This window comes from Moschus berezovskii, chromosome 14 (assembly GCF_049115385.1).
Source record: "Moschus berezovskii isolate FMDL1 chromosome 14, NW_MosBer_1.0, whole genome shotgun sequence".
In the NCBI taxonomy this organism is placed as follows: Eukaryota; Metazoa; Chordata; class Mammalia; order Artiodactyla; family Moschidae; genus Moschus; species Moschus berezovskii.
This window is the reverse complement of record NC_142473.1, coordinates 54,137,845-54,152,832: the sequence shown is the minus strand read 5'-3', so window position 1 is coordinate 54,152,832 and position 14,988 is coordinate 54,137,845. Positions and strand designations below refer to the sequence as shown.

At 40.9% G+C, this 14,988-nt stretch overlaps 1 protein-coding gene across 1 annotated transcript; it reads right to left on the bottom strand.

Moving 5' to 3' along the window:
* Positions 1–8,457: 8,457 nt before the first annotated feature.
* On the bottom strand, positions 8,458–14,643 carry LOC129553993 (olfactory receptor 51I2-like). Its single transcript, XM_055422655.2, has 2 exons — positions 14,553–14,643; positions 8,458–9,464 (listed from the first exon to the last, which is right to left on the bottom strand). Exons 1-2 carry the CDS (start codon positions 14,641–14,643, stop codon positions 8,458–8,460), a joined length of 1,098 nt encoding a protein of 365 aa, XP_055278630.2.
* Positions 14,644–14,988: the final 345 nt, after the last annotated feature.

Here is a 14,988-nt window from a genome sequence, read left to right as displayed (position 1 = left end):
TGTACTGGTTGTTATTCAATTGAGAAAGAATTTTGTTATATTTTAAATGACGTTATATTTTAGGTGATTAAGCCTTTCCCTTAGGGGATCTTCCCAACCCAGGGATTGAACCAGGTCTCCTGCATTGCAGGTGATTTCTTTACCAACTGGACAAAAGGGAAGCCCAAGAGTACTGGAGTGGGTAGCCTATTCCTTCTCCAGGGGATCTTCCTGACTGAGGAGTCGAACAAGGGTCTCCTCCATTGCAGGTGGATTCTTTACCAACTGAGCCATCAGGGAGCCCGATTGCACATAGTTATCACATGTTCTCTCATAATTACTTTGCTGATAGAGAAGTGAAATATTTTATCTAAAGTGAAAAGAGAAGTCCAACAAAGGAAGAGAAAACTGCAGCGTTTTTCTGAACTATTAAAACTTGAGATTTTCTTGTGTTTGGAGTGTCTGAGTACAAATCCTAGGACATTGTCTTCTAATCAAGATCCAGGAATGATACATACCTAGGTTGAAAAGAAACTTTGGTAAATGAAGAGACACTTGATTCTCACCAGGCCCCTGAGAACATTTAGGAATTTGGGGTCCAGCTCTGCCTTGCTCAGACAACATCTGCAAAGGCATTGGGTGCCCTTGCAATTCAGGCTACAAGTTGCTAAACAGAAATTATTTGCTCACTCCATTGGTTAAACATTTGCCGTAGTTTTTTTTTTTTTTAATTTTTAAAAAAATTTATTTATTTTAATTGGAAGCTAATTACTTTACATTATTGTATTGGTTTTGCTGTAGTTTTTAGAATATCAGCTAAACTTTTTGTCCAGCCTCTTAACACACTCATCTAGAAGACTTGATTTGTCCTCGAATGGCCTCCCTGTAATCTCTGATCATTGACCTCAGCCCTAGCTGGGAGGGCCACAGCTGCAGGAGGACAAGAACTAAGGTTCTCTTCTCCAAGTTAGAATTTCCACAGAAGCCAACTGAAGACATAAATCAGAGACAAATTTAGGTTCTTTAAGGGTTCAGTGGAAACTGTTCAAGTAGTGTCACAAAGTTTTAGCATCTGATCTTGAGCTGGTGGCTCACCAGTAAAGAATCCACCCGCGGTGCAGGGGACATGTGCAAGAGACATGGGTTCTATCCCTGGGTTGGGAAGATACCCTGGAGAAGGAAATGGCAACCTATTCCAGTATTTTTTCCTTGAATATCCCGCAGGCAGAAGAGCCTGGTGGACTACAGTCCATGGGGCTGCAAAAGAGTTTAAACATGACTGAGTGACTCAACAACAACAAAATAACGCTGAGCAAATTAACTTCCTAATTTAACAATTATTGAAGCTCTTATGTTCTAGATATTAGACCCCCAACATTCTTGTTTGTGAATAGTATCTCTCTGTTTCAAAAAAAAAAAAAGACATAAAGTGTTACTGTATCTTTTTAACAAATAATAAAAATTATAGGGACTTTGATGGTGATCCAGTGGTTAAGACTTTACCTTCCACAGAGGATGAAGATTCTATCCCTGCTTGGGAGCGAAAATCCCTCATGCTTCGTGGCCAAAGAAGCAATACATAAAACAGAAACAATATTGCAACAAATTTAATAAAGACTTTAAAAATGGTACACACCAAACAAACAAACATTAAACTGGAAGGAAGAGGCTTAGAGAATGTGTCTAGGTTGTGCCAGGAAAGAGACCAAATTCAAATTCAAGTCTATTTGGCTTATGTGCTTTCAACAGTCTTACACCTCCTGTATTGGCCATGGGCTGTACTAGATACTGGAAGTTTGTTAAGTGTGGGGCTGGCAGGATCAAATTATCAAAAAGAGATTGTTCTCTTCTGATGTTCCATGTTAATAAGACTGAAGATTCTCCAAATGAAGCCCCTTACTGTTTCTCTAAAAATCTTAATTCTCACTGTTACCTTGTGTGTCCTTCTTATAAAGCCATTTGCCTTTTATTGTGCTAATTTTCTCCTTGCTCCTGCTTTTCTTTTCACTAGTCCCAGGCATATTTCTTCAGCTCTCATTCCATCTTACTGCTCTGATTTTGATGATTTCATAAATTTCTATCCTCTTTTTTTCAGGGATAATCAGTTAATGAACAAGAAAATGAATAATTGAATGAAAATACCTTAATTTCATTTTCTAGTCCCCCTCTTCTCAATCCTTAACATAGCATCTCATAGGTCCATATGTTCACAACTTAAACTATATACTTTGTATAAAGATCAGTGGTTTCTTCAGTTAATATTATTATTCAATTTTATTTGGATTTGCTTCGAATCAACCCAGGAGATACTCTTTGTCATTGGCAGCATAAATCAAAATAGAATGTGTCAGCACTCCATTTAATTTGAAGGAATCTGAGGATTAATTTTATCTGGGATTAATGTCACAGTTCTCTTTCTTTCATCCTGCATTAATTCATCTATTATTGAATTAGTCTCAATCCCTATCTTAGAACTTGGCTTTTTCCATAGTTGATATGTAGGTCCCATGCAACTGTAGGCATTTATGTGATCTATTACTCTTGGCTGTGGTAGCAGGATCCAAATGGAAACTTAAGCTGAACATTATAAGAAGTTCAGAGCTTAAAGGGTTAAAATTATAGTATACCACCTAAGGCATATTGCCAAAATTATGAGCAACTCTTGTACAACCAAGCCAATTTCTCCTTTATATCCAGATAATGACCTTTCTACCTTTCTTTTGTTAATATATATTACAGTGTTATGAGGAGTCTAATATTGATGCTTTTGAACTGTGGTGTTGGAGAAGACTCTTGAGAGTCCCTTGGACAGCAAGGAGATCCAACCAGTCCATTCTAAAGGAAATCATTCCCAACTATTCATTGGAAGAACTGATGCTGAAGCTGAAACTCCAAAGAACTAACTCATTTGAAAAGACCCTGAGAATCCCATGGGCAGAGGAACCTGGTAGACTAAAGTTCACAGGGTTGCAAAAAGTAGGATATGACTGAGCGACTTCACTTCACTTCACTTTTTCTGATGCTGGAAAAGATTGAAGGCAGGAAGAGAAGGGGATAACAGAAGATGAGATGGTTGGATGGCATCAGTGGACATGAGTTTGAGGAAACTCTGGGAGTTGGTGATGGACAGGGAAGCCTGGTGTGCTGCAGTCCATGGGGTCACAAAGAGTTGACACAACTGAGCGACTGAACTGAACATTGGGAAAGACTCTTTGTGTTGAATGAAAGGAAAGGCTTTTATTCTCCCTATTCTTTTACTAAAATGCCTATTTTAGTAACCAGGTTGGATTGATATGTTTCTTGCTTCCCATGTAGCTCAGAATTTTGTAATAAATCACTTTAACCTGGAATCAGATCAGGTTTGGTCTTCTATTATTATCTCCAGCACACTAAAGGGTCGAAGATATTTTAAATTATAGCTCTTCCCTGAGGAATTCCATCCTTTCCACTTTAGCACTCTAAGATTGTGTTTTCTTGTGACTCTGTGTGTCTTGGAAAGTCAAACAGGTGAGAAGCAAAAGGCTGAATCCAACATACACTCTTCACGTGACCTCAAAGCCAAGTTGTTTTCTTTTTTTTATACAAGAAAGAAAGAAAGAAATCTTATAATTATGTGACATGATGGAGGTGGTATCTAATACTATGCTGTAGTAATTTTGCAATATTTAAGCCAAGTTCTTTTCTAAAAGGCTCTTCTTACTAAGAAAGATGGAAAGGACAATCTCATAGTGAGAGTGCAGAAACCAAGCAAACATTAAGATCACCCACAGGATGCTCTCTGGAGTGGGATCTTAAGATAGCCTTACATTGATGCCTTTCTTAGGGAAATAAAAAAGTATTAATCTGCTTGGACACAGAGTCTGGGTTTCTGCATAATTATCTGAATTAGACAATATCTGTGCTTCAGGAAAGTAGCCTTTTCACTTCCTCTCTCTTATTTGGTGATGCAGACCTAGCATTCATGAAGGCCTGGAATCCTTTTCATCCTGCTTCTGGCATCTACTCATCCTCCATCCCACTGGTTCCTGCACATGACAGCAGCTGACGGAGAGAGAATTTCAGACTCACTAACAAGGTCCCCACCCTTCTTAATAGTGTAAAAAGGGTACTGACCTAAGTTACTCACCCTGCCTGTCATTGCAGCCTTCTCTATTGCCCGTCATTCTGAGGAGCCCAGAGAAACTCAGCAACTTAGAGGCTACTTTATACCACTGACTGGGTGCCTTAGTGAGTTGCTGCTCCCCAGGGACATCCTGGCCACAGACCACAGAGGGTAGTTTAGTCTTCCCTGGGACATGGACAATGTGCAAAACATGTGTTTGGTTGGAAATTGTGGATCTGAGCAACTTTGAAACTATGGAACACGACGGGGCTTTCACAAAATCACGGGAAAAACCGACACAAAAGTGGATCTGCTTAACATGCAAGAACAACCCTAGGGACCAAAGAGAGAGTGGAGAGAAGCAGACACACCTCTGTGGAGGAGAGTGCTAGGATCATCAACCTTTCTAGGTTCATCCATTCCACTACATTTGTAGGAAATTCTACTGGAACTTCAAACTTTTTTTCACTGTGCCTTCCAATGATATCAGATCTATTATCTGGAGTCACACAGAACACTTCCTGGTCCCTCCAAGTGAGCCTTGCAGACACTCAGGTGAGTTGTGTCTCTTTCTCTGCACTCTCTCCTTGGTTCCTAGGGTTGTTCTTGCAGGTTAAGCAGACTCACTTCAGTTTCTGTTTTCCTTTGTGAAAGCCCCATCATAGTCTGTAGCAACTATGGATCAAGTAACCTGTGAAGACAGTTGAGGAATGAATGGCCTCATACACAGAGAGATGACTGGGGGTAGACATGGGAGCTCATCATGTCTCTGGACCTATGTTTTAGAGATGCAGCATGCCTTCCTACCCAGGACACTATCCTTGCCATCTTGTTCTATCCCCAGGGGCTTCCTTTACTTCTAATAGAGTGAAAACAATACTGAAGTCATGAAGAGGCCCCAGAGCCAACATGCAGAAACATCTGTGTGTGTGTGTCTGTGTTAGTGTGTGTGTGCATAATAGCTTTATTGAGGTATAACTGATGTACAAAAAAGTGAATTCCTTTAATGTATACAATTTGATTCATTTGGACATATCTATACATCCATAAAATCATTCATCACAATTAAGGTGACAGGCATATCCATCACCTCCAAATATTTCCTTGTTGCAGATGGCAGTATTCTCTTCTTTTTAAAGGGTAAGTAATATTCTACTTTATGTGTATATCACATTTTCTTTATCCATTCATCTGTTGATGAATATTTGGGTTGTTTTACTATCTTGGCTATTGTGAATAATGCTGAATTGAATATGGTAGTTGTAGACTTGTAAGGAATGTATATGAACATAATAAAGAATATGTATGACAAGCCCATAACTAACCTTATACTTAAGAGTGAAAAATTGAAAGATTTTTCTCAGAAACAAGGATCAGGAACAAGGGAAGGATACTTACTTTTTCCAATTCTATTCAACATAGTACTAAAAGTCCTTGCCAAAGCGTGAGATAAGAAAAAGGAACAAAGTGATTCAAATTGGGAAAGAAGTAAAATTTTCTCTGTTTGCTGACAATATGATCTTATGTATTTCGGTTCAGTTCAGTTCAGTTGCTCAGTCGTGTCCAACTCTCCGCGACCCCATGAATCACAGCACACCAGGCCTCCCTGTCCATCACCAACTCCTGGAGTTCACTCAAACTCATGTCCATCGAGTCAGTGATGCCATCCAGCCATCTCATTCTCTGTCGTCTCCTTTCCCTCCCGCCCCCAATCCTTCCCAGCATCAGAGTCTTTTCCAGGGTGTCAACTCTTTGCATGAGGTGGCCAAAGTATTGGGGTTTCAGCTTTATCATCAGTCCTTCCAATGAACACCCAGGACTGATCTCCTTTAGAATGGACTGGTTGAATCTCCTTGCAGTCCAAGGGACTCTCGAGAGTCTTCTCCAACACCACACTTTGGAACCCTCAAATTCCATAAAAAGCTATTAGAACAAATTCACTAAAGTGCAGGATACAAAGAACACAGAAAATTCTGTTTTGTTTTTGTAACACTAAAAATGAACTATCCAAAATGGAAATTTTGAAAATAATCCCTTTTATAGTAGCATCAAAGAAAATAAAATGCTTAGGAATAAACTTAACCAAGGAGGTGAAATACTGGTACGTAGAAAACTGTTAATAACTGAAGAAAGAATTAAAGAGGACACAAATAAATAAAATTACATTGCGTATTAATGGATTGGAAGACTCATTATTGTCAAAGTGTGCCTATTACCCCCAGTGATCTGCAAAGGCAATGAAATTTATATAAAAATCTCAAGGATGTTCTTTACAGATGTGGCAACAATCTTAAACTTCATATGGAATCATAAAAACCCACAAAGGTCAAAGCAATCTTAAACTAGAACAACAGAGCTGGAGGTATCACATACTTTCTGATTTCAAAATGTATTACAAATCTAAAGATTATGTATTGTAATCTAAATTGTATTACAATTCAAAACAGTATGGTACTGGTATAAAAAATAGAGATCCAAACCCACTCATATAGAGTCAACTGATTTTTAATGTGGATCCCAAAAATAGACCGTAGGGAAAGGACCAGTCTCTTTGACAAGTGGTATTGCGAAAACTGGATGCCTGCATGCGAAAGAGTAAAACTGGACCTGATCTCACATCACATGCAAAAATTAACTGAAAATAGATTAACTATTTGAACCTAATACCTGGAAGTATAAAACACCTAGAAAAAAACTTAGGGAAAAGCTTCATGTAATTGAACTTGGCAATGACTTATCGAATACGAAACTAAAATCCAAAGCAACAAAACAAAATTAGACACGTGGGGATATATCAAACTAAAAAGTTAATGCATGGAAAAGGAGAAACAATCAATGGAGTGAAAAGAAAACTTATGGAAAGAAGAAAATATTTGCAAACTGCATACCTGATAAAGGACTGATGTAAAATATACATAAGGCACTCCTGTCACTCAAAGAAAAAAAGAAAAGAAATGAAATAGCCTGATGAAAAAAAATGTGCAAAGGAATTGAACAGACACATCTCCAAAGATATACAAATAGGGATATGAAAAGGTTCTCAATCTGGCTAATTATTAGAAAAAAATGAATCAAAACCAAAATGAGCTATCACCTCACAGCTATCATTAAAAAAAGACAACAAGCATTGGTGAGTATGTGGAGCAGTCGAAACCCTGCACATTGTTGGTGATAGTGTACTTTCCTGGAGCCAGTATGAAAAATAGTATGGGGGTTCCTTAAAAAATTAAATATGGATCTACTGTATCATCTAGCATTATGACTTCTGAGTATATAGCTCCCAAATTGATATCAGGATCTAAAACATATGTGCAGTAGCATCTTAAGAGAACATTTATGTTTTTAAACATTGGCCTCTAAATCCTGCTTAAATTTACTGACTTTGATTTTCTGCGAATGCAGCTGCCAGTGAAGAAAATGCCTACCTGAGTGGCTTCTTTGGGATGACTTTAGAATGAAGGTATTTCTGTCCCAGGCACATGGAATTTTAAGAGGTGAGGCAGAGAGAGTGATGTGGAACTAAACTAGAGGCTCTAGTATTATGATCTCAGGGATGTCCGTTGGATCCATAGGTGTGAAGAGCTGTAACTACAGCTTTCCTTGCCTCCAACACACACACATTATGCTGAGGTACATCTGACCACTTACTTCCCACAAGCAACCAGAGAACTCCACACTTGTTTTGCCATTCTTTTCCATTCTTCTCTGCTTGCCTGGGGCTTCTCCAATGGCTCAGTGGGTAAAGAATCTGCCTGTGCCAGAGTCACAGGAGATGTGGGTTTGATTCCTGGGTCAGGAAGATCCCCTGGAGAAGGACATGGCAACCTACTCCAGTATTCTTGCCTGGGAAATCCCATGAATGGAGGAATCTGGTGGGCTACAGTCCATGGGGTCGCAAAGAGTGGGACACAACTGAGCAACTGAGCACTCCTTGCCTACCTTTTCTGCATGACAAGCTCTTACTCACTTTTCAGCCTCCTTCTTCCCTGACTCCTTTCTCATTTTTTTGCTGTCAAAGCAGTAAGCCCTCTTCTAGGTTCCTATAGCTCTTTATTTGGACCTCTCATAGTCTTGTTACACTTATTATAATTGTGTGTTTAGAAACTTCTGTTCTTCAGTGGAGGGAAGAGACTGTGTATGGTTCATTTAGTGTTATCTCATAACAACCACAGACTCTTGCACAAGTAACTCTGAATAAAAAAGTTGAGGTTAATGAGTGAAGTAAAGAATCAGGGCTGATTCTGAGGATATGCATTTGCTTGTCATTCTCTTGATAATGTCTCTGGGTCAGGGATCAGTATATGGGCTTTCTGGACATAGGTTATAACTGTTTGACTGTGTTTTCCCTCAGATTCTGAGGTTATTTCTTGTTTTCATCAGCCTTTCCTCAACTCCCTCAGCACTCTGAGCATGGCCTCCCTGATGGGCTTGGACTTGACACTGTAGATGATGGGGTTGAGCACAGGGGGCACCACCAGGTACACGTAGGCAACAAGGGCACATACCATGGGGGGAAGGTGTCTCCCAAAACGGTGGATCATAGACACACCTATGACTGGGATGTAGAAAACCAGAACAGCTAAAATATGAGAAACACAAGTGTTGAGGGCCCGGATACGCTCCCTCGGAGAGGCCAGACCCATCACTGTATGAAGAATAAGGGTATAGGACAGCACAATAAGCAAGGAGTCAAAACCCACTGTGGACAGAACCACATACAGCCCATAAATGATATTGACAGTGATGTCAGCACAGGCTCGTTTCATGACATCTGCATGGAAACAGAATGAGTGGGACAGGAGGATCTTGCCGGGGCAAAAGTTCAGTCTCTTTAGTAAGAAGGGCAATGGGAAGAGGGACACAGTAGCACGGGCCACAATGGCCTGCCCAATGCTGATGATGACATTGTTTGTGAGGACAGAGGCATAGCGCAGGGGGTTGGAGATGGCCACAAGGCGATCAAATGACATGGCCAGGAGCACCGAGGACTCCACCACGGAGAAGAAGTGGAGGAAGAACATCTGGACCAGACAGGCATTGAAGCCGATGAGCCGGTGGTCCAACCAGAGCACAGCCAGCGTGGTGGGCATTGTGGACAAGGTGAGGCCCACGTCGGTGAGGGCCAGTATGGACAGGAAGTAGTACATGGGCTGGTGCAGGCTGGGGGTCCTCCTCACAGTCAAGAGGATCAGGCAGTTTCCAGTGAGGGCCGCAGTGTACATGGAGGAGAAGGGGATGGAGATCCAGCCATGAATAGTCTCCAGGCCTGGGATGCCAGTCATCAAGAAAGCAGGTGGCTGGAAAAAGGAGATGTTGGCAAAGGACCAGGAAAAGGACATCCTTAGTTTACAGATGAGATCTCCAGCAAAATGGGACCTTTTAAATCTGGACAGAAGGATAAGACAAGATAAAAACATGGGAAAAATGCAGTTCTGATATTAGGTAACATGAGTTCACAGACAATAGCATATATGAAATGTAAAGGAGATTGAAAATATATTCCATCCAAAAGCAAGCAAGAGATAATATAATTTAAATATATTGATATATTTAAATATTGAATATCTAAATATATTGATATATAATATATTTAACTATAAATATTTTTATAGTATCATTTTTGAAATGACATACTATGAAATACTGATCTCTTCACTTATTGAAGAATGTGGTACTTTCTTTAAAAATACGTGAGATGATCATAAAGAGTCCAATTTAAAAAACCCTAGTTTAAACAAGAAGCAATGGCTTCATAGAAATAAATTGCAAATATACTGTGTAAACTTAAAGGGTTGATAACCTGGGCTTACTCTCATTTTTTTCCTGGGATTTTCCTTTAAATCTCAATACAAAAAGTATAAACAAGTAAATAAGCAAACAAAAACTCTTTAAAGGTAGGCCAATAAAAGAATATAAGAGGAATAGTTGCACAAGTATCTTTTAGCAGAGTAGAAAATTCCACCAAAAGTATGTCTGAGAGCTACAAGGGGCTTTATTCTGAACCCTGGGGTCTACAGTTATGTCGTATCTAGTCAACATCATCAACTCACCCTAAAGGTAGGACTGATTTTTTTTTTTTAATTCCTTTATTTCTTAGCTGGGTGACAAGCATTGTTTCTCTGGAGTAGAAGATTGCATAATTTGGTAGAAACTTATTAAAGAAAACATAGAGACATTGTTGACAGTGTCAGTTCTGGAGCCCTCCATCCAATCTCTTTCAGACATTGTGAGCAAATATCAAAACCTGACGGAATTCACTCCATTCAAAGCCAAGTAACAAACAGATAAGTTCCATCACAGAACTTGCACACACATTTTGTAAAAATTAAAAGGGTTAAAACAACTTCAGATCAGTTCAGTTCAGTTGCTCAGTTCAGTTCAGTCGCTCAGTCATGTCCGACTCTTTGCAACCCCATGAATCACAGCACACCAGGCCTCCCTGTCCATCACCAACTCCCGGAATTCACTCAAACTCATGTCCATCAAGTCGGGGATGCCATCCAGCCATCTCATTCTCTGTCTGCCCCTTCTCCTCCTGCCCCCAATTCCTCCCAGCATCAGAGTCTTTTCCAATGAGTCAACATTTCGCATGAGGTGGCCAAAGGATTGGAGTTTCAGCTTTAGCATCAGTCCTTCCAGTGAACACCCAGGATTGATCACCTTTAGAATGGACTGGTTGGATCTTCCTGCACTCCAAGGGACTCTCAAGAGTCTTCTCCAGCACCACAGTTCAAAAGCATCAATTCTTCAGTGATCAGCCCTCTTCACAGTCCAACTCTCACGTCCATACATGACCACGGGAAAAACCATAGCCTTAACTAGCTGGACCTTTGTTGACAAAGTAATGTCTCTGCTTTTTAATATGCTGTCTAGGTTGACCATAACTTTCCTTCCAAGGAGTAAGCGTCTTTTAATTTCATGGCTGCAATCAGCATCTGCAGTGATTTTGGAGCCCCCCAAAATAAAATTTCCTACTGTTTCCACTGTTTCACCATCTATTTCCCATGAAGAGATGGGACCAGATGCCATGATCTTAGTTTTCTGAATGTTGAGCTTTAAGTCACCATTTTCACTCTCTTCTTTCACTTTCATCAAGAGGCTCTTTAGTTCCTCTTCACTTTCTGCCAAAAGGGTGGTGTCATATGCATATCTGAGGTTATGGATATTTCTCCCAGCAATCTTGATTCCTGCTTGTGCTTCGTCCAGCCCAGCATTCCTCATGATGTACTCTGAATATAAGTTAAATAAGCAGGGTGACAATATACAGCCTTGACGTACTCATTTTCCTATTTGGAACCAGTCTGTTTTTCCATGTCCAATTCTAACTGTTGCTCCCGGACCTGCATATAGGTTTCTCAACAGTCAGGTCAGGTGGTCAGGTATTCCCATCTCTTTCAGAATTTTCCACAGTGTATTGTGATCCACATAGTCAAAGGCTTTGGCATAGTCAATAAAGCAGAAATAGGTGTTTTTCTGGAACTCTCTTGCTTTTTCCATGATCCAGGGATGTTGGCAATTTGATCTCTGGTGCCTCTGCCTTTTCTAAAACCAGCTTGAACATCTGGAAGTTCACAGTTCACATATTGCTGAAGCCTGGCTTGGAGAATTTTGAGCATTATTTTACTAGCGTGTGAGATGAGTGTAATTGTGTGGTAGTTTGAGCATTCTTTGGCATTACCTTTCTTTGGGATTGGAATGAAAACTGACCTTTTCCAGTCCTGTGGCCACTGCTGAGTTTTCCAAATTTGCTGGCATATTGAATGCAGCACTTTCACAGCATCATCTTTCAGGATTTGAAATAGCTCAACTGGAATTCCATCACCTCCACTAGCTTTGTTTGTAGTGATGCTTTCTAAGGCCCACTTGACTTCACATTCCAAGACTTCTGGCTGTAGGTGAGTGATCACACCATTGTGATTATCTTGGTTGTGAAGATCTTTTTTTGTACAGTTCTTCTGTGTATTCTGGCCACATCCTCTTAATGTCTTCTGCTTCTGTTAGGTCCATACCATTTCTGTCCTTTATCGAGCCCATCTTTGCATGAAATGTTCCCTTGGTATCTCTAATTTTCTTATAGAGATCTCTAGTCTTTCCTGTTCTGTTGTTTTCCTCTATTTCTTTGCATTGATGGCTGAGGAAGGCTTTCTTATCTCTCCTTGCTATTCTTTGGAACTCTGCATTCAGATGCTTATATCTTTCCTTTTCTCCTTTGTTTTTTGCTTCACTTCTTTTCACAGCTATTTGTAAGGCCTCCTCAGACAGCCATTTTGCTTTTGCATTTCTTTTCCATGGGGATAGTCTTGATTCCTGTTCCTGTTCAATGTCACGAACCTCCGTCCATAGTTCATCAGGCACTCTATCTATCAGATCTAGTCCCTTAAATCTATTCCTCACTTCCACTGTATAATCATAAGGGATTTGATTTAGGTCATATCTGAATGGTCTAGTAGTTTTCCCTACTTTCTTCAATTTAAGCCTGAATTTGGCAATAAGGAGTTCATGATCTGAGCCACAGTCAGCTCCTGGTCTTGTTTTTGCTGGCTGTACAGAGCTTCTCCATCTTTGGCTGCAAAGGATATAATCAATCTGATTTCAGTGTTGACCATTGGTGATGTCCATGTGTAGAGTCTTCTCTTGTGTTTTTGGAAGAGGGTGTTTGCTATGACCAGTACGTTCTCTTGACAAAACTCGATTAGCTTTTGTCCTGCTTCATTCCATACTCCAAGGCCAAATTTGTCTGTTACTCCAGGTGTTTCTTGACTTCCTACTTTTGCATTCTTGTCCCCTATAATGAAAAGGACATCTTTTTTGGGTGTTAGTTCTAAAAGGTCTTGTAGGTCTTCATAGAACCATTTGACTTTAGCTTCTTTAGCATTACTGGTTGGGGCATAGGCTTGGATTACTGTAATATTGAATGGTTTACCTTGGAAATGAACAGAGATCATTCTGTCGTTTTTGAGATTGCATCCAAGTACTGCATTTCAGACTCTTTTGTTGACCATGATGGCTACTCCATTTCTTCTAAGGATTCCTGCCCACAGTAGTAGATATAATGGTCATCTGAGTTAAATTCACCCATTCCAGTCCATTTTAGTTCACTGATTCCTAGAATGTCGACGTTCACTCTTGCCATCTCCTGTTTGACCATTTCCAATTTGCCTTGATTCATGGACCTAACATTCCAGGTTCTTATGCAATATTGCTCTTTACAGCATCGGACCTTGCTTCTATCACCAGTCACATCCACAACTAGGTATTGTTTTTGCTTTGGCTCCATCCCTTCATTCTTTCTGGAGTTATTTCTCCACTGATCTCCAGTAGCATATTGGGCACCTACTGACCTGTGGAGTTCCTCACTCAGTAGCCTATCATTCTGCCTTTCCGTACTGTTCATGGGGTTCTCAAGGCAAGAATACTGAAGTGGTTTACCATTCCCTTCTCCAGTGGACCACATTCTGTCAGACCTCTTCACCATGACCTGCCCGTCTTGGGTGGCCCCACTCGGCATGGCTTAGTTTCATTGAGTTAGACAAGGCTGTGGCCCGTGTGATCAGATTGACTAGTTTTCTGTGATTATGATTTCAGTGTGTCTGCTTTCTGATGCCCTCTCACAATACTTGCCATCTTACTTGGGTTTCTCTTACCTTGGTTTTAGGGTATTTTTCAAGGCTGCTCCAGCAAAGCGCAGCTGTTGCTCCTTACTTTGGACGAGGGGTATCTCCTCACGGCTGCCCCTTGAACGTGGAGTAGCTCCTCTCGTCCCTCCTGTGCCCGCGCATCCACCGCTACTCGGACGTGGGGTTGCTCCTCGTGGCCGCTGCCCTGAACTTGGGTGTGGGGTAGCTCCTCTTGGCTCAGTTGTTCAGTCGTGGGCAACTCTTTGTGACCCCATGGACTGCAACATGCCAGGTCTCCCTGTCCATCACCAACTCCCAAAGTTTACCCAAACTCATGTCCATTGAGTCAGTGATGCCATCCAACTATCTCATCCTCAGTTGCCCCCTTCTCTTTGAGATAAGGAATTATTCAAGAGAGAGAAGAAAATTCTGTATAAATATTTTCCAAGGAAAGAAATTAAAGAAATCATGAACCAAATTAATTTTTTGATATTGTGATATAAAAATAGGTCAGTGATAAATTATGGAAAATGAATGCCAGATGTGATGAGAACTTGACAATTTCCCTCATTTACTTCCTTTCTGCAGAGGTTATGAGGGACACCTCTCCCTGGAAGTGTGGTCTGGGGTTCCAGTTCTTCTCTAAGCTATAAATTCCCTAATCCTCAGAAAGGTAGCCCTCTTCAGACTCTCTTCTCAAGAAGGCACGACAGTTTCCTGTTGTCCAGGAATGGTTATTTCTCTTTTTTCTGCCTGACTTCCAGACCTTTCCCACTGTTATCTCCATCTGAGGCAGAGGCATGAGTGGTCACTCATCCTGGAAGTGGAGAAGAAGGTATGTTGAGAGACCAGGTTACTTGGTTGCTTGTTGTCTCCAGCTGCTCTGCCACTCCACATCCTGCAAGAGCCGAGGACGTCTTTGAGATGCTTTAGCTGCAGCGCCATCTCCAGGGAAGGCCAGGCCTGAGCCGCAGAGGAGCCCCTCCACTCAGGTCCCTGAGGACTGAACAATTTGTGGCTAGCTCTTGGAATGGGGAAGTGGTTGGAGCAATTAAACAATAATGGAGGAAAGGAGACAGACTCATAGGTTCTACAATACCCCAGCAAGTTTAAATTATCTTCACAGACTATCCACTTCAATTGCATTTGAAATCCTTCAAAGACAGTATTCCTCAAGCCAGCCCCTTCTTGGCCAAATTCCAAGACGAATCCTGCAGGAACAACCCATTTTTGTGGAGGGTGGAGTGATGTGTTGGGGGCCTAGTAGTGTTGGCCTCCCCCAGCCAGAGG